Below are 20038 nucleotides of genomic sequence, written 5' to 3' on the forward strand. Positions count from 1 at the left end.
TTGTTTTCAAAAGGGAGGGTCAAATCTACCACAAAACAAAGCATGCCCAGAGTCTACAGATATTGAGTGTGTGTCTGCATGCTGGCATTTGTGTGCAGGATGAGGGGGACAGTACAGGCATGTGCACATTGCTCTAGGTACATGGGCAATTCTTCCCAGGCAGTTGGGTTCTGCAGGGCCTAGTCATTACATCCAGAAAAACTTAACAGGCCTCACACTTAGGGCCTGATCCAATTCCAACTTTGTTCTGCAGCCTAGAAGGACAAAAGGTAGAGGATGGGAAGGTTGCTGCTTGTTTTTTTATACTTATTTTGCACCCCACAGAGTGATTCCAGAATTACACACAAAGAATCTTTTGGCTTTTTTTTCCCCCCTTATAAGTTTCTCTGTTAATTAAGATCTTCATTCAGAATCTTTCCAGATGCATAAAGCACTGCCTGATATTTTATAATGAACTACAGTACTCCTCTGTTGTTGCATTGGCTGTGCTCTAATGGCCCTAGCTTTTACCCTGGCATGTGATAGGATGATTTTGGTGTTTCATATATTGTTCCCTAAAGGTATGGGTGAGGGTTTGAAGAAGTGATTCTGAGGAAACCTTCTGTTAACAATAACCTGTAAATGTCCAGGAGACCCCTTCCAATCATATATTCTTATAATATACTGAACATTTTTGTACATTTGGATGTGCCCCCAAGCCATTGGTCTCACTCTAAGACAGGTCTCACCTCTTAGAGGTGGTTCTGCTCAACCTAACTGGAGTTGGGCTGAATCACATACTTCAGTCAATAAAGTCTACTTCATATAGTGGGACAGGATCTCTTAGCACAGAATAAGATTAAGAAATGTCACATTCTCCAAGTACTAAATTAATTTCATGACAATGCTGAAATCTAATTCCACAGAGTCACAGGGAAGTTGTAATCAAAAGGAAATTCCCTGACTCCCATGTGATGCCAAGGAAATCAGAGAGAGCTTCCATTAAGAAGGATGGGAAATGTGCTCCTGACTCTTTAGATAGCATAATGCTCAGTGAAATCCCAGATCACATGGTTTCAGTAAGTAAAGTCAGGCTGTCTGGTAATGTCACAAGGTTTGTCTCTGTGAATACACAAATCTCTTTTTCATGGCAAGACAGAGGTAACAGATTATGCTTGTCGAACAGCAGTCTTTTACTTGGGGGCTGGCTCCCCAATTCTCCTCTGAAGAGAACAGACCCAAAAGGGCTGTCCTGTGGATGACCAGTTTCCATGTTTCAGTTGTTACTGGATTCAATGTTACTACAGAAGTAGTATTACTGCAGTGTTACCCAGACACATTGAATCTTTAAACTTTCCTCAATCCTCTCTCAGGCTCAGAAAACCTATAGTTATATACATCCATTGAGCTTGTAGTGGTTCAAGAGGGTGTTTTGGCCTGTTAAAAGAATAAGCAGAATAGAATAACAGGCCAAAGCACATAAGGAAAAGCAGATTGGGAGGACAGCATCTTCTCTTAGGTCCACCCCTAAGAAAGGAACCCTTCCAAATAATTTCCCTTCTTCCTATACCCAGTCAGCAGGAGCTCTCCATTTTGCTTCAGCTCAAGGTAGTTAATTTTCTCCTTACAGAATGGAATCATGGAGACCAGATTAGGAATTGAATCCAAATCAGTGCAGGTACATTTGCATCTACATGTCCTATCGAGCTAGGACTCCTTAAGCATTTTGTCAAAAATCTTATGTATTTCTGAATTATAGCTCTGGGTGCAGATACATACCATGATTACTACTCAATACTTTAGCCTGGCTTTTAATCTTTAGTAAATTTACTCCATAGTAAAAAATCAGTTATTCCAAGCTACCTGCCCACAGAAAGTGCTATTGCAACAACTGGCCAGTAGATGTCAGGGAGTCTACTTCATTGAGCATACTTTAGGATGATTTTGACTAAGAGGATACACAATTTACCCTAGTGTTTATCGTTGGTCCTCATTTTCCAAGCAGTAACTTTACCTCAGAGAGAAGTGACTTACACTGGTTTAAGACTGTGCATCATGTGGCCACTCTGTGTAATCTGTTTACACTACAGTAACCATGTTGTATACTGTGGATACTGGAGGGTATCTACACTCATGGATTCAACAGAAACCCAGGAACAGGAGTGGCAGAGTGCATTACACACTGCTGGCAGGAAAATCAGTCATTAATGTTAAAATGCCTGGGGTTATCTTTAATGTAGGTGTGGGAGTGTGGAAATAAACTGTGTATAAATAAGTGATGCAAGTTTCAGGTTTAATAAACCCATGAGCAAAATCAAGGCTGGATCCTGACCTTGCAGGATCACTTCATAGGACCATGTCCACACCACCTCTATGTCAGATACAGGGGCACAGCCATGACCTACATTCCACCCTCTCTCACACTAAGCACACCAAATCCCAGAAATGAGACAATGCAGCTGCATCAAACATCCTGCAAGTGTTTATGGTTCAGTATATCAGAAATAGTAAAAAACCATTCAGCCTTTGAGATGCCAAGAAGCTCCAGATGCCATTAGACTCAAGGGACACATTTACATGAGATGCTTAACTGCTCAGTAGAGCAATTACTGCGTAATAAGTGTCACCATCTACATGTGCAGATCCTTACTGTGCAGTAATTTGCTCTACTCAGCAGTTAATCTGCTACCTGCAAATGCAAGTAGTAAATTAACTGCCAAGTAATTACTGTGCTGTAAGGCATGTGTAAATGGCTGACCAGGAGCATGTTTGCTTCCAGTCAGCTGGGCAGCAGGGGGCAGATTATTCCCTGACCCCAGGAGCTGCCTGCGGCCAGGGCAGGCTCCACCACCAGAGCCCAGGCATGGACACTGTCCCCCTGCCCTGGAAGCAGGGAGCTCCCAGCCCCTGCTTTGCAATCGCCATCTCCCAGTCCCCCCTCCACAACTGCAATTGCGAAGTGGGGGCTGGAAGCTCCCTGCACAGGGAGAGTTCGCCACCCAGCCTGGAGCTGACTGAGACCTGCCCCAGAGCAGGACAGCTCCCAGCCAGCCCCGGACTGCACAGGACAGTCTGCATATGCAGCTTGGAACTGGCTAGTGACTGTCATCCCTACAGCCCGGGAACTGTCCCAGTCAGAGGCAGGTCCCAGCCCCTCAGCTCTTTCCCAGCCCCATGTCCTGATCACACGATCAAGGCACAGGGCTTGGAAAGAACTGCAAGGAAGGGGTAGGTCCCAGCCCCCTGTCCTGATTCACCAGTATCCTTTCCAAACCCCGTGCCACCGGCTGGGAGCTCCCTGCTGCTAGAGCAGAGGGACATTCTCCCAGCCCAGACTCCGCCACTGGAGCCTGCTCTGGCAGCAGGCAGGTCCCGGCAACAGGGAACAATTTCCTGCTGTCTCCTGGCCCCAAGCTCCCTGCCAGCCCCTGGGTTAGCACCCAGGGATAACTTAGAGCTCCCCCTGGCTGCTGCAGATTGGCCGAGATCAGACTGCTGCCAGAAACAGCAAATCTGCTCCCAAATGGGTATATGTGTAGATGCCTGCCCAGGGTGGATTTACTCCAAAGTAAATTGCTCTGGAGTAAACCCATCCAGGAGCATTTGCATGTGTAGATGTGCCCAAGGAGAACTGTGCTCAGCCTTGTAGGTCTTACACATGCTTTAAAGGACAGGCCTGATCAGAAACATAGAAGAATACAGAAAGAGTAAGATGGAAGGAAAGGAGAATGAGGCTCTAGACCAGTGAGTCTCAAGTAGCGTGCCCTGGAGTCCTCTGACAGCCTGTGAAGGGAGGTGCCGGAGGGTGGGAAATAAGTGCAGGCTTTTCCCTTCCAGCCATTACTCCCCCTCTCCCATTCACAGAATCATAGAAAATTAGGGTTGGAAGGGACCTCAGGAGGTCATCTAGTCCAATCCCCTGCTCAAAGCAGAACCAGCCCCAACTACATCATCCCAGCCAAAGTTTTGTCTAGCCAGGTCTTGAAAACAAAGACAGAGATTCCACAACCTCTCTGGGTAACCTGTTCCGTCCTCATTCACTGCAGCACAGGCTCTCAGATTAATTAGTTTTTGAAATGGGGTGCTGCTCAATCACAAAGGTTATAGAGGGATTCCTCAAGTCTAAAAAAAGTTGAGAACTACTGCTTCGAAAGGCACTCTTTTGAAAGCATTAGAAAATTGCCTCCGATTAGTTTAGGAGTAACTTTGCCACTGCTTGGGTGGGACCGATTCATGTGTTCATAGATTTTTTTAAAAACAGGAAAACTTGACTTGCCATGAATCAGTCTGTTCACATGTCCATCTTAATCTTGGCTCATGGAAGACACTGAGTAAGGGCTTACCCAAGCTAAGGACCTGACACAAAGCCCACTGACTTGAGTGGGCTCGGAATTCTGTGCCAAAAAACTTTTACAAAACACTTTTAAAATCAGGTTTCATACGTAGGAAATTAAAAGACTTAACTGAACTAGTTACTTTATATTTACGTGCAACTTCTGCCCTCTAGAGTGCAACTGAAAACCAAGGCTCTGTTCTAAAACTGAATATGGTATTTGTGTAGTCCAGCCACAAAACATCCCTTGTTTATATAACCCCAGGGTTATTTTTGAGGCTTAAAAGTTTTTTAGGTTTTTTCCTATTCTGAAAGTAACTAATTTCATGAAAGCATGTGAAAAAAACTCTCAAAAAACCCCATAAAAACAAAGGTATACATGATCTCAATGTAAATGGAAATTTCCTAGGGATTCCACCTTAAAAAATAAAAATAAGCTAAAAGAAAAATATAAAAAAAGTGCGAGTCAGATGATGTGCATGTGAGATCCAGTTACATCAGCCCACAGGCACCAACTTTTATTTTTGGCACTGGGGGGGCGGGAGGGGGGAGGGGATGATGATGATGGACACGTGGAAAGTTTTACACATTTCAGGGAACAGTCCTTTTTCTGAGGTGGGCCCCACATACTTGGCACCTCTGCATTAGACCTTAAGCTGGAAAAGTATATGTGCATGCACATATAAGGATGCAGCTAATAGAATGGGGGGTGTTTCCAGAGCTTGTAGAGTGTGTCTAGCTGCAACAGACCAGGAAATCAGAATGCAAGCTCTCTCCACACCATGCTGGTTCTGACAAGAACTATTCAAGATATATCCAATGACACCTCTTGCTTTCATTGTATAGGATGGTTGGGATGGGAAGGATTTTGGCTCAGCCAGGGGTTTGGACTAGATGGCCTATAGAAGACCCTTCCAGTCCTACTTCTCTATGATTCTATTATTTTAATACAATGTTTTGTGGCAGCTGAATTGTTTCACAGAGATGGATCAATTCACTGAGATTTTCAACAGGAACGTTTTTGAGGTCCATGGTGAACCCAAACAAAAAACCTGAGTGTTTTGTTTCAAAAGGACATTTTGGCATAATTCTACTTCCAGAAGGGTTTGGTGTTGTTTCAACATGGAACTAAAACAGATTTCAAAATCCGCAAAGTTGCTGTGAAATAAAATTGCCATCTTCCTGCCAGAATGAGAGCACCAGAAGGCTTCAGCACAGAGGTAGTGTCAGGCTCTCTACAACACATGTGTAGATGTCCTGGATATGAAGCAGACATGTGCAATGAGCACAGCATGGCTAGAAGGGTTTCAGGTTGTGGTTGCTATGGTGCATAGGTATGTTAGGGTATTATGCCTGGGTATGCCATTAGAGGCAGATGCGACCCTGTTATCTGTGCTGCACAAGGTCTTGCAATCATGAAGCTGGCTTCAAGAGGCCTCACAGGATGACCACACTCTGCTTGTGGCTGAGCCCAATTCCTCAGGGCTCTCTGGGTTGGACTGTTTAGGGAATGGGTAAACTGGGGGAAAATCTGGGCCAGAAAATCCCCTGCTGCACAGATCCTCCAGCTCTCCTCCTTAAAAGTAACTGCTTGCAAATGAGAAAATGATCAAATTAATCTGGAAAGAAGGGGCATTTCCCATATTTTACAAAGATTCAATGAAGGGCAAACTAAAATGTGATTTTTTTGTGGGGGGAGAGGGGGGTTGAGTGCAAGACAATGGGAAAACAATCCACTATTGCTGAAAGAAAATTGTTTGGTTATTTCTTTCACCAAAAAAAATATTTTCCAATGTCCTGTACAAACCATCTGGAACTTGTTACTTGTGTAAGAGAAGAATCTCATGATTATACCATGGCCCATTATTCTGTACATGTTGCAACAGCATAGTTGCCTTATCTGGTTTATATTCATGAAAATAATAATAAAATAAGTTATTGAAAAAAAAAACAGTGGGGGAAGAAGGTTAACTATGAAAAAAATTCCTTTCGTAAGAGAACTGTCCTTTTGGAGCTCAATAGCATGAGTAACCACTGAATTCAGCAACATGTTTGAAAGCAATATTTGAACCTATATCCTGTGTGGCGAATTACATTAGTGTTGCATCTGCCCTTAGCCAAAAGTTCTTCAATATTACAAACGTGATTTTTTTTGTTTTATCCCTGTGCATATGTAAGAAATCAGACAGGCAAGTATGAAGACAGTATGTCTCTAACCTGATGAAGTGTTGGCTGGTTGTCTGGTATAAGACACATTAAAGGTGGGTTCTTCTACTAGTGGGGGAGGGTACATCCTCCTTCGGATGAAGAAACCAGCTCCACAGCAGAAAAGAACTCCCATCATCAGAAGGAACCTGAGAAAAGGAGACACAGAAAGTCACAGTGCAGATGGGTCTAAGTGCACTATTTAGAGAATACAGCTGGAGCTGTTCAATGACTCAGTGAGAGAAACCTGGGTTGTCATGAGTGCCTGCATGCATTTATTCAGATTGGTTAAGACTATTAACTTTTAAGAGCAGGAGTATGCCATTCAAGATATCTGCATATGGCAGAACTGGGTGGATACAGTTTTGCTAGACTGTGTGCACTTGCTTGTGTATAGAAAATAGAACTGTGAACCTGAAACATCCTTGGACTTTGTCGCTACCCCTCTGAATAAAACACCCCAAGTCCAAACACTGTCAAACTTCCATCCTCTTCAATGTTATGTGTTCCAGGCCATTTGGCATAAGCAGGAAAGGAGGTATAGGATAGGGCTGCTGTTCTTAGCTGTACCCCCTGTGGAATTAGGTGTAATCAATGCTTAAAATCGGGTTGCTGAAACCTTGAATATCTCAAGCCACAGGCATTAACTCGTTCCTCTCAGATGCAATTGTTGAAAGGCAAGTGGGCTTTTTTTGCTTCAACTCAGATTCACCATGCTTCTTTTCCCTTCTCTCCTGATTGGCCCTGTACTTCTTCAGTGGAAAGCAGATATACAACAGCAAGAACATGTCAAGAGTGTTTCTGTTCATCCAGCAGTTTCCCCACCACATTCTCTTTGATGAAGCAACAGGCCTACTTATACCCTAAACAAGTTCTTCTTTGCCAGCAGCAGAGTGACTGTGATCTTCACTCAAACTCTAGAAATATCAGCTCTTCTGATCCCTCCTGCACTTCATTCTCTCGCCCAACATCTATCTGGATCAAACCCCAACTCACATTCATGCGAATAAATGACTTGGGCTCAAACTATCTCCTTTTTGGAGCAAGGAGTACCAAGCTAGGATATTTTGAGCACAGTAATAACATTCTTCCTTAAATTGGCCAGAGGATTTGCTGTGGAACAACACAAGATGTTCCTTTCTCTGCTGAGGAGTTGAGTATGTAGAGCACCCTGCTAACCAGTGGAGGGAAGGGCTGAGCCATGTAGGTTTAAAAGCTGGATGGCAGTGTAAAGCACTCACTGCAAAGCACCCAACCCAGTTCTCACTTACACTGCTAAAAGCACAATATGATCCTATGCCATCAAGCCAATGTGAATAAATTCCCTTTTGGCTCCATTCCTGGAAAGTATTCATTCTGAACACAAAGCCTGAGATCAGTAAAGCCACCTTGGGGATTCAGGCACAGAATTCACATTCATTTCAATTGGGTTTATGCATCTAAACTGTCCGAGAAGGTTTGAAAAAAAATCTCAGGCCACCCACAACTTCTAGTTTTCTGTATTGGATGTGTACACATATGCAGTAAATGTGGCTTCTGTATATGTATATTCACACACATGCATATAAGCCATATATACGTGGTTTCTGTTTTACAGTGTTTAATTTCATTTTGGGAATTCATTTTCAGCATAGTTCTATGTGGATGTCAATGAAAAATCCACCAGGAATTTTTGGGGGCTTTCACTTTTCTATACAAGATTTTTTTTAAAGGTACTTTCCAAAATTCTTGTCTAAATAGGTTTTAATTTCATTTTTATCAGGAGTGTAATAGTGACTGGCAGATTAGTTCAAGGTTGTTACTAAATCCCTCTCAGTATTTACCATTTTTAATCTCTTGTTCCTTTCCTTCTATTGCTGCCCTCCACAATGAAAATCTGACCATTATGGTCATATTCTTCTGGGGCTTTTGTTCAATGAGGCATTTTAACTGCATCCACAGTCTGCAACACAGTATTGTTTCAAATCTTGCATCCATGTGCAATCCTCCTATCCATAAAACAGCTAACAGAAATGTAGGAGTTGGCTGCTTCTTGGTAGTTAGGACAGGTTTAAAATAACCAGCAGGAATTAATATTACATACAAGTCAGGGAGCAGGAACACTACCTATATAGAAAAGATGGCACTCGGAAAGTGGGAAGTCAATGAGAATTAAATAAACTTTTCTAGCATCCTTCCAGTGTTTATTGGATAAACACTAATGGCATTTTTGTATCTAAGTATTTCACTGGTGTTTTTCAATGTATACCTAAAAAACACAATCTTGGAGGAGGCAGGAAATGTGGCTGTTTATAGGGTTTTCTTAAAATGAAGCCAAGCATAGGATGCCATGTACAGAAAAAAAACTTCTAGCTTACCAGAAATACCAGAGTCGCTGGATCGACAGAGCTCTGACGCAGCATCTTGAACCACAGCAATCTTCATATGAGCGACATCTGCACAGGAATAAAGCAGAAAGGACATTTTGGAAATGCTTGCTGCTTAAAGTAAAAATGCATCATATCAGAATCTGGGACCACAGGGAGAATAAAAACCTCAGTAGTAAAAATTCTGTCAAATCCAGTTACTGTAAACTGACAGCTTTGAGTCTAAACACAGACACAGAGAAGTCAATGACTCTGATGTAATTAGACTTGCTGCCAGAAGTATTATTTATGACATCATCACCAATCTGGAGGGGAAATTCTTACACTGTTGCCATGGTGGCACACACTGCAGATGGGCATCTTGCTGAAGACTGGCAACCCTGCTAATTTGGGGCTGTAAAGAAGCCAGCATCAGTATCACCATAGATATTAACTCTGACTCTCCACCCAGTCACAGTGGGGTTCCACTATCGATTTCCCCAACCTAGAATGGTGCAAAAATCACACCTATATCTATGTGCTTTGGCTAAGTACAGACAGTCAAAAAATCGCAAGGCTGAATCAATTATGTCTTCACAGGTTAGTCTAAGCTGTGTAGATGAATAGATAAGCAAAAAAACAGACATTCTCTTTTGATTCTGGAAATACAGCCATATGTCTGCAGAGGTTTAGACCCGAAAATGCGGGCGCTAGAGCATGCCTCCCTGCTTGGCTGAAGCAGACAGCTTTGGCTAAGGCTAGCCCACCCACCCTGCAAAGTGGGGGAAGCAGTTCAGGGAGGTGCAAAGCATCCTGGGATTCTGGGGACAGGGACTTAACTTGAATCTGGAGGAGATCTAGGACAGAAGTTCAAAAAACCAATTTAAATTAAATCAGTTCAGTCTGCTACTACATCAATCCAGGTTTATTTTAAACTGGTTTTGGCCATTTTGAAAGCAGTTTATGTGTGCTGAACTTCTGTTGAGTTACAGATTTCAACTGGTTTCTGATCACTTATAGCGGTTTATGCGTCATTTCTGTCCCAAGCCTTCAAGTCACCTATTTGCATGCACCAGGGATACAGATTTATACCCAAATCTTTCAACCATCTCCAAGCAAGGGTCAAACTGACTCAAGTAAGAACTCAGAATATTTTGCAAGATATTATTGTGACTTAGACTCACAATAATATCTTATTATTATATAGACTTATTGCTATTCATAACCTTGTTACACAGTCTTAAAACTGTCTCTTTACATAGGCCCCTTTTAAAGTACCTAAGTTGATTGATCACGGTGTTTAATTTTATGTAATGGGGTCGGTCGCAGAGGAAAGGAGAACTGTAGTGCATTCTAGTAAATGAACACTACAGGCACTGAATGTGAAGCACTCTGGGTTTTGTTCAATGCCAAAGATAAGTAGTACAAGTAGCTGTGACAGGTTTAAAGCCATCTAGCATGAATTAACATTAGATGGAGGCCAGGGATCACTAAAGCTTCAGAAACTAGCAGTTTTCAGGGAAACTACAGAGAAACCTCACTGTGTTGTTCAGTGTCTCAAAGTGTAGTGTTTTAGGGAGAAAAATGGGAAAAAGATGGAGTTTGTTCTTGTGCAGACTTCTCTTCAAAGAAAGTGGGAAAAACATGTTAAAGATTCATGAAAAATAATCATTAAGTTTATGCAATTTTGTTTAATAACAAACAGACCAAACAAAGGGATACAGTAAGACTCCCTGCCAAGGTTTTTCAAGAGAGAATGTCAACTGCTATGGATCCTCTGTATTTACCTAGTAGACATACCCCTACCAATTAATTTCAAATTAACATTTTATATGGAAAAGAACAATACTGAAAATATTTTGGCATCATCTATCGACAGTATAAATTACATTTCACTAATGATGAAGCCAGCACGTGTCAAAACAGGCAAACCCTTTCTGCTATAACCATCACTTCCCACAAGAGTAAGAAAAGTAGCCAGAAGAGATGGAAGAAGGACAACAGTAACTTGGAAACTGTGTGCTATATGACAATGCATTGAGGTGAACTGACAGAATTGCCCCTTGGCTGGGAACATAAATCCTGATTGGCACATACAGATTAAATGGAAGGAGAAAAGGTCATCAGCAGCTGCACTGATCTTCTAAGGACAATTGCTTTAGTATGCATCACACATGACTTTAATTCAGGCAAATTTCCAAATTGTTGAAAAGTACTCAGCTTGAGCACTTGCATTTTTATGTTTTAAAAAAACCCAATAATTTGTTAACTTCTTAGTTAACAAGCCTGCACTTACAAATGCAGGTGAATGCACATAGGCTTCAGCTTCTAGTCAAGGACAAAAGAAGGACATTGGTTGGTGAAAGAAAATGTAAAGATTCAACCAGCTGCTAGTCCACAAGTAGAGTAGCTTCTTACTTGGATTGCTCAAGCACGTTTTGACAACCCTTGTAGTGGCAGGGCACTGACCACTGTTATCCCCCCTGCTTTACCTGTGGTAAGTTAGGTTGTGTGACAGGGTTGATAGTATAGTTTTAGTAATGGGTTAGACAAGGATCTGTATGATGCTTGGATAGGAATGATCCTGCCTCAGGCAGGGAGTTAGGGCTAGATGACCTCTAGAGGTCTCTTCCAGCCCTGCTTATCTATGATTCAATGAGATGCTTTACCATTCTTCTGATGACATTTCCCATAGTATTCTGAGAAAGGCTGTGGAATCTGAAATGTTAACCAGAAGGACTAGATCAACAAGGAGCTGGGGTGCCTACAACAGCAGACAGGACGGAGGCACCTACCACCAAAACTGCAATTCTGAAAACCTCTACTCAGTTCCATCCAAATTTTGGAGAAACCCAACTTCCATAAGAGCCTTCCTTTTTTTAGTGTGAAGTTAAGCATCTGCGTATGTTCAAAACTGATCTAGTCTTGACAGGCCTGAGCAGTTAGGTGCCTAGCTCATGCCTAACTGAGGATCCAGAAATTAGGTCTCTCTCTGACCCCTGAGAGGTTTGTTCTGATAGACTTTCTCGTAGCACACACAAGTAAGCTAACAGGTATGGGTTCTTCACAAAATGCAACATTTCCCACCAATCTGCTGAAACGGAAATGGCGGGGCCTACTTCTTATATAACGGCCAACGTGTAAGAGTACTTACTCAGGATGCGTAGAGGGGGAATGAGGCAGAGGAATACTACTAGATTCAATTCACTCTGCAGCATAAGGATGTTAAAACTGGTATCTCACACCTCTGAGCAGAAGGCTGTAGTCACCACGTTACAGAGTATTTGTGGTTTGCGGGGCGTGGGGCTGGTAGGAAGATAGGAAAAGGGGAGCACTGTCCACCCCTGCTGCTGAAGCTATGGCATCATGCAACAAAGAATTTATAACTCACTGGGCTGGAAACTCAATAACTGTTAAGCTTTCAGAGGCAGTTCGTTTGAGGACAAACTGTTCTGGGTGGGGTTCTCTGAACATACAAATATGTTGACAGAGGAAAGAATCCTTAAGATGCCAACGCACCACAAAAAAGCTCTCATCTTTTCCTCATAAAAACGACTACCCACTTAATATTGATTTGGAAAACAAGATTATACAGAGAGGCCTGAAATCAACAGGACAAATGTTGCATGTACAAGCATTTGAATTTTCCATCACTTGACTGCCCTGCCAAATACACTGTGAAAAATGAATGCTGCATTCATCCATCCTCCTATTAACATCCTACAGAAGGCTAGCTAATCTTCTGCTCTTATCATTTGGACGCAGCATGAAAACTAAAGCTGATATTCTGCCAACACTCATGTTTATTATGACAAAGTGAATGTATTTGCACAAGTCATATTTACTAGTGAGTGAAATAAGACAGAGGCACTAATATGTTCATGGAATCGTTTATAACAGGGGTGTAACCTCCCCTCCCTCCTCCACGCTGGATTTGTACCACGTGGCTACTCACAAGGTAGATCCAGACCCACCTTTGGTGGCACAGCAAGTGACAGCAGGAAGCTGTGGGAGTTAACACAGTGGTTGCTTGCTCCGCTACCAAACGTGTCCCCAAAAGGGCTCTGGATTTTGGTGGTAAGCCCTGCTTCTGTTCATCCTGTCCGTGAATTCCCCACCTATCTAGGAGGCCTGAAGACCAGATGACATGGCTGTGGGTGCCAGATCTGGCCCCTGGTTTGACATGTTTAACAATAAATAATATTTTATGTGTTGGCTTTAGAACCTGGAGCTAAAGGCTATTTCAAACAGAAGTAAAACAATTACACCTGTGCTTAATATTCTGCTGATTTAAAATTGCTAAGAATGTTCTCCAGTTTCAGAAGTTATGCATGTGCTTGAGGGCTTTATTTAACAGCAAAGACTTTATCTCTCTTGGAACTATATATCATGCCTACCATCATCATATCCAAACACCTTCTATGAAAACATCTGTTGCAAAGTCCTTCATGGTCCCCATGGAGTTTTTGGCACTTATCTCTGTAAAGCAGTGGTTCTCAACCCTTTTTAGATGCAAGGCACCCCTCAGAAAATACCAGCTCCTAGCTTACACTCATTTTTGACAATGGAAAACTAACAGAGGATGTCTTTGGTTGCAACAAATTCAGAAAGACCACAACAGATCAGAATGGCTTCAACACTATGGATTCCTAATTTGAAATCTCTGGGTTTACATTTCCACACCTAACAGTGCTAACATTGCATGGCACTCCACAATACTCTTTGAAGGAGCTCATGGCTTTCCAGGATACTGTGGCCCCCTGACAAAGTCACTGCTGTAGAGGGTCAGAACTTCACTTAAGAGACAGTTTGATTTCTTTTTGGCAGAAGCAACTTGAGAACAGAAGAAGCATTTGAGGCTCACTTCTAATGGAAAAGCTTTTTTAAAAATGACTGTTTTACAGATGTGTTCAAAGTCTGGATTCACTTGACCCAGAGCCAGCCTTAGGGGTGGCTGATGTGGGCAACAGCCCAGGGCACCATGGCCAAATACCCTGCCACCCTCCCCTCCCCACCCCAGCCAATCCCCATCCCAGGCAGGAGTAGCGGTGCCCAGTCAAGCCCAGCAGGGGCTGGCATGGCCCAGGTGCCACCCTCCATCCCCATGGGACCCCCTCATGCACTCCTGGCTCAGCCATGTGGGGCAGTACCCCCACCTCCCATCACTCCAAGATCCCAGTGCAGCATAGTAAAGGAAAAGGTGGGTGGAGGTGGGTGGGCTGGGCCAGGCCAGCCCCACCACCTCCTGACTTGCTCCCAACTTTCCACTCCTTCCTCGTACAAACATTCCCTTCCTGGTTGCTGGCTCTGCTTCACTTGGCTCCGTGCTCCCGAACTGCCCTGTGTCCTCTGAAGCATGGAGCAAGTAAGCACTCTGCTCTGCTCCAGTCCTCCTTGAGCTGCTGCCTGCCCAGGCGGCCCCAGCCCCAGCCCTACAGCAGGCTTAGGTGGCAGCAGGATACATCCCTGCCCTGCCATGGCAGCCCTCTGGGTCCAACCTGCTCCAGTAGCTCATCAGGGTACAACATGGGGCAGAGGCAGTGCTGTCTGCCTGCAGCTTGGAAGCTGGTGTCCCTGAGGTGGCTGCTCAGGAGAAGCTGGGCCAGGTAGCGTGGGTGGAGTAATGCCTGCTCCAGTCTTGCACCCCTGCGCACCCACCTCTGCACCACTGAGGTCTGGAGTGGGGGTCGCCAAAAGACAAGTTCACCCATGGCCCCATCTGCCCTAAGGCCAGCTTTGATCTGACCTCTATGGAACACTGCTTCACAGCCACATCCTCTCGACAATGATTTGTCCCCAGCTCCCATATTCATGGCCATAGACACAAATTACGATCTGAGATGCATACGACTGGAAGGGGGCTCTCCTATGCCAGTGTCCCCTGTGCTTGCCAGAAAAGGGAGACAGACTATTTATCCCAAGAGCTCTAAAAGTCACCCTCTGCAGCAGCGGGCTGTGAAGTGGTTAGCAACTAAAATGCTATAATGGCAAATACAGACTGTGAACATGGCACAAACTTAAATTATGGCTAGTATATGCATAAGCTTGGAAAGACTGAAGCACTCAGCACATATTCAGTTAACAGTAGCGTAGAAAAGTAGAATTACATCTGTTGGTCATGGTCACCAGTACTGGCCAGGTCAGGTGTGGGTAATTCTTTTTTGGAAAGCACTGATATTAGTTCCAGGTAACAATGGAGTATCTTTTGATGAGAAGAAGCGAATTGTACGTATCTAGTTAGAATTCTACTGAATAAGAGCATGTTCTTGTTAACTGAATATGGTAATGCAGAAATATATAATTACTTATTGCCAGGCTTGGACATTTCCAAGAGATTTATGACAAGCTATAGCAGTATGGCTCAAGCAGAAGGCCCCAACAGCCTATTTCTGAGTGACTGCAGAGTGATCCTTTGTAGACATAACTAGCCTGTAAAGGAAAGGAGGCAATTAATAACTCTGGCCAAATCAAATAAAAAATGGAGCAAAAAGCCTGAAAGAAGCAATTTTAAAAGAATGCCTTAAAATAGATTTCATAGACATTAGGGCTGGAAGGGACCTCAGAAGATCATCGAGTCCAGCCCCCCGCCCAAAGGGCAGGACGTCAGCTGGGGTCATAGGATCCCAGCAAGATAAGCATCCAGTTTCATCTTGAAGGTGTTCAATGAAGGCGCTTGAACAACCTCCGGTGGCAGGCTGTTCCAGACCTTGGGGGCTCGGACAGTAAAGAAATTCTTCCTTATGTCCAGCCTGAAACGATCTTGTAGTAGTTTGTGACCATTCGACCTCGTCATCCCTTGGGGCGCTCTGGTGAACAAACGTTCCCCTAGATACTGGTGGTCACCCCTGATAAACTTGTAGGTGGCCATCAGATCACCCCTGAGCCTGCGCTTTTCCAGGCTAGAGACCCCCAGGGCTGTCAGCCAGTCATCGTAGGGTCTGCTTCCCTGACCTCTGATCATGCGTGTGGCTCTTCTCTGGACTCTCTCAAGCTTCTCCACATCCTTTTTGAATTGTGGAGCCCAAAACTGGACGCAGTACTCCAGCTGCGGCCTCACTAAGGCCGAGTACAGGGGGAGAATGACGTCCCGGGATTTGCTTGAAAAGCATCTATGGATGCAAGCCAGCGTTTTGGTCGCTTTACTAGCCACAGCATCACATTGCAGGCTCATGTTCATCTTGTGGTCAATGATGACCCCCAAGTCTCTTTCTTCCATAGTGCTAACCAACATAGCACTGCCGAGCCTATAAGGATGCTGCGGGTTTTTTTTTCCCCAAGGTGGAGAACCTTGCATTTATCGGGGTTGAACACCATCAGATTCTCATCCTCCCACTTGCTGAGCCTGTCCAGGTCAGCCTGGATCACCCGCCTGTCTTCTGGTGTGGATGCTTTGCCCCAAAGTTTGGTGTCATCGGCGAACTTGGCCAGTCCGCTTCTGACTCCAATGTCCACATCATTAATGATCCACATATACTACATCATAGCTTTAGCTTAAAACTATTAGTAGCAAGTAATATAACCAAATGTATTAAGGATATTTTTGTTATGAAAAATATATTTACATCATGGTTTCTTAGAAAAGTCACAGAAATAAAGCTGCCTTGTTAATGAAAACCATAAACCAAGGTAAAAAGAAACCAGGAAGGTGGCAGGCAGTATTACATGATGGTAAGGGAAAGAGATAACAAATTTATAAGAATATGAGAACGAGCCATCCATATATTATAGACTGGAGGAAAATTTGGAGAACTCTGGAAATTCAAAAAGACCTGTTTTACTCCTGAATTTCACCTGCTGGTATAGTTGAGGATCTATATGGTATGGTCATGGATAGTTATATAGGCAGTAGAATAAGCATGTATTTCTTGTGTTTTTGGGTTATGAACATGGGCAGATCTAGGAATTTAAAAGAGGGAGGGGTGCAGGTGGTGAGGTATATAAAAAAAAAAAAAAATATCACATAACACTTTTTTCTCCAGTTCAAAATAAACCAGAAGCTATACTAATAACCCGAGGGGGCCAGGGTTGTATTACTCAAATATAACTTCATTGTAATGAGTGAAGAACAAATCTACAGAGCTATGAAATAGGATTACCAGGAGTAGCTAACAGACAGCAGAATTGCAGAACAAAGGATAACTTGACTGGTGGAACATCAACACCATTAAAAAGAAAAGAGGGTTGCTGACACCTGTGGAATTAAGCTGAGAAGGGATCAGGCAGATTACTATAAGCCATGAAGCTAACTAACTCTCTCAGTACTGCCTCACTAGAAATGCGCCTGCCACTGCCAGGCAGCTGGTTTTAAACTTTGGGTGGAACAGGAATCAAAGGGGGGCGGCAGTGTACAAGCACACCAGTGTACATCCTCTGGATCTGTCCCTGGATGTGAACACTGAAAAGTCAGGTTACAGATCTGTTTCTTGCCTCTGTTGTGACCTAGGTGGTGATAACTAAGGGACTTGTAACTATATCTTTTCTGTTAAAACGAACAACTCTTTAAAGTGAATTGTAGCTGTACCCTAATTCCATATCTGAGTTTGCAAAAGTCCTGATCCAAGGTGGGCTGTGACACTCTAAAGGCTAAACAAATTTTTGATAATAGATCCCTTCCAAACATCAGAGCCACAAAACACCTACTGAAAACAAAGCTGCATGAAGTATGCTGGAGGTAGAAGCAAGAGAGACATGGGCATGTTCAATTCTCGGTCACTGCACTGTCAGAAAATTTATTAGGTAACTTACACTTTTAAACCAGGCTTCAACATGTTCAGTAATATAGCGGGTGCAGTTTTACATTCACAGTGCTGTGTGGGATAAATTATAGTGTCTAGCTGCCCAACTACTCATTTTGTGGGCATACGAGAAAACTACAAAGGTATGCAGCAGCACAGGCCCTGTAGTAGATGATATCTCAGGTCCTGGCCTGTTATTTTGACCTATAAAAGGTTCTTGCCTAAAGGATTAAGGCAAGTTTCATTTCTTAATGACATACAAAGCACAAAAATACCACACAAGACATGATCCCATCTCCCATACACAGCCCATGTTCCATCTTACTTGGAAGGTATTTGTCCAATGAAACAACCAGTCAGAAGCGTTTTCCATTTATACTTGAATGTGCCACTTGTGAGACAACTGGCCACAACTATTTAAAAATACCTGTTTGATCAGCACTGATAGAAGGGTGATGGAAGATGAAGTAATATCCTAACCATTAGTATTTCCCGTGTTTCTCAATACATGGGTGGTCTGCTATGACTTAACCCCATCTTTTGCCCCCAGTCAATACTGATAATCCAACTGCTGCTATCTTCCACATCAATTTCCAATGGGGTACAATTCCTCTTACTTCCCTCTCTAAACCATTGTCTAATGAGTGGAGAGGTCTTGTCAACATGGAAGATGTTTGTCTGTAAAATTAGGAGTGTTTATAACAAAACAAAAAACTGCAACCCCCCCCAAAAAACAAAACAAAACAAAACAAATCGCGCCCATTGTCAACAGCTCTTCGGAAAAAAACCTTAGTATAATACAGTTATTCAAAAAGACAAACACTCTTATACAGCTATAGTTTAGTTTGTTTTGGGAATTGATAAAAGTCATGCCAGCAAAAAACTCCTGTTGTTGGTTTAAGCTCTCACCACACCAGGAAGGTTAACAAATCATCAGGAAAGGCTTTCCAGCATAGACAACACTATGCTAAATTTTACCTCTAAGATGGCTGCATTCCAATGGTAAGTAAAGGGAAGGGAAAGGGAAGGTGAGAAGTAGCAGTGGGATGAGATTGAGAGAGGCAAGGTAACAAAGGATTTTCCTATTAGGTCATCCTTTTTGGTAGGCATGCCACAAATCAGCCCTGCACCCTACCCAAGCACCACTTTGAGCCTCTTCCTCTAACCTGATCTACTGCTCTGCTTTCTACCTCTTACCCTGTGCTCCTTGACCTCTCTGCTGCTTTGCTTTTTGCTAGTGTGCCTACAACTCCAACTTGCTAAGTTGTCACTTTGTTGACTAATAAATAAATAAATAAATCAAGCAATAAAGCAAGTCAATTCCTCCCCAACCTATCAATATTAGATACTGCAAATATAACAGGTTGAGCTGATAAACATTAGGGGGGTGTCCAGACAAGCGGGCATGTGCCTCTTGTAGCGTCTCAAAGCTCCGCATGCTGTTGGACAGCTGGCAGACGGGGCTGCTCAGGCTGAGTGGTGCTGGGCCATCGGTGACAGCCACAGTGGCCCCAGTGTGCCCTGCCGACTCCGGCCGCATCTGCATAATGGGGCAGTGGCAGTGCAGGTGCCAGGCAGCCGGGGCCAGTCCCTGCTGCCCCCTGTTGTGAGGGGAGGCTCTGCCACGAGGCCCCTCTCTCTCTCGCTCTCTATAAATATAGTAGTCTTTTGTTTTAATTATGGAGGAACATGGACTTGGGGGTATTTTACAGAGTGACTTTGGGATTTTTTTTTTAATCAGGGATTTTTCAGTTTTCAAATAGGGTACACCAGAATTCCTGCTAGGAAGCAAGTGGCAGGACCCAGGCAGAGATTCCTGCTCAGAGCTGGCACCTTGGACCCAGCTGGAGTTGGCCAGGAAGACATGCTTTGACAGTTCAAAGCAGGCCACCACACCCGGAACATCTTCCAGGCAATAGCTGCCCAGATGGCCAGGCAGGGCCACACATGGCAGTAGTGCCGCACAAAGGCCAACTCTGCAGCCCACTGGCAGCTGGCCCAGAGGGGCAGATGCCTCTACTGGCTGTGCAGTCCTCATCCAGGTCTGGCAGGTGCACAGCAGCTCACAGCCAGGCAGCAGCCCCCACTGCCAGACTGCTGCAGTGGGTAGAGCAGGGGCGGGCAATTATTTTGGGCAGAGGACCGCTTACTGAGTTTTGGCAAGCCATCGAGGGCCGCATGACAGGCAGCCCAGGGCAGATAAATATTAATTTTCAAAAAATTTTAGGAGCCCCGTGGGCCAGATAGAATGGCCTGGCAGGCCACATTTTGCCCACCCATGGGGTAGAGGGTGCAGGGAACTCTCAGGGCTGCTTCAGCAGTCCAGCTGGCAGAAGGGGTAGTGTCCTCAGGCACCAATTGGCCGGGCTCCAGAAGCTCCTGAGACGGAGCAGTTCTGAGCAACTTCCCAGGGCAGCTTTTTACACTTTTGGGGCCAGCAC

General features: G+C 43.9%; 1 protein-coding gene across 1 annotated transcript in view; it reads right to left on the minus strand.

The window, feature by feature from the left end:
• Positions 1 to 20038, minus strand: part of VOPP1 (VOPP1 WW domain binding protein) — a 109387-nt gene that overhangs the window by 5530 nt on the left and 83819 nt on the right. Inside the window, exons 3-4 of the mRNA XM_006275622.4 lie at positions 8875 to 8952; positions 6530 to 6666 (exon numbers count right to left, since the gene is read on the minus strand). Coding sequence (XP_006275684.1) covers positions 6530 to 6666; positions 8875 to 8952 — 215 coding nt within the window. The remainder of the gene's footprint in view (positions 1 to 6529; positions 6667 to 8874; positions 8953 to 20038) is intronic.

The sequence above is a fragment of the Alligator mississippiensis genome, chromosome 5, assembly GCF_030867095.1.
Source record: "Alligator mississippiensis isolate rAllMis1 chromosome 5, rAllMis1, whole genome shotgun sequence".
NCBI classification, from domain to species: Eukaryota; Metazoa; Chordata; order Crocodylia; family Alligatoridae; genus Alligator; species Alligator mississippiensis.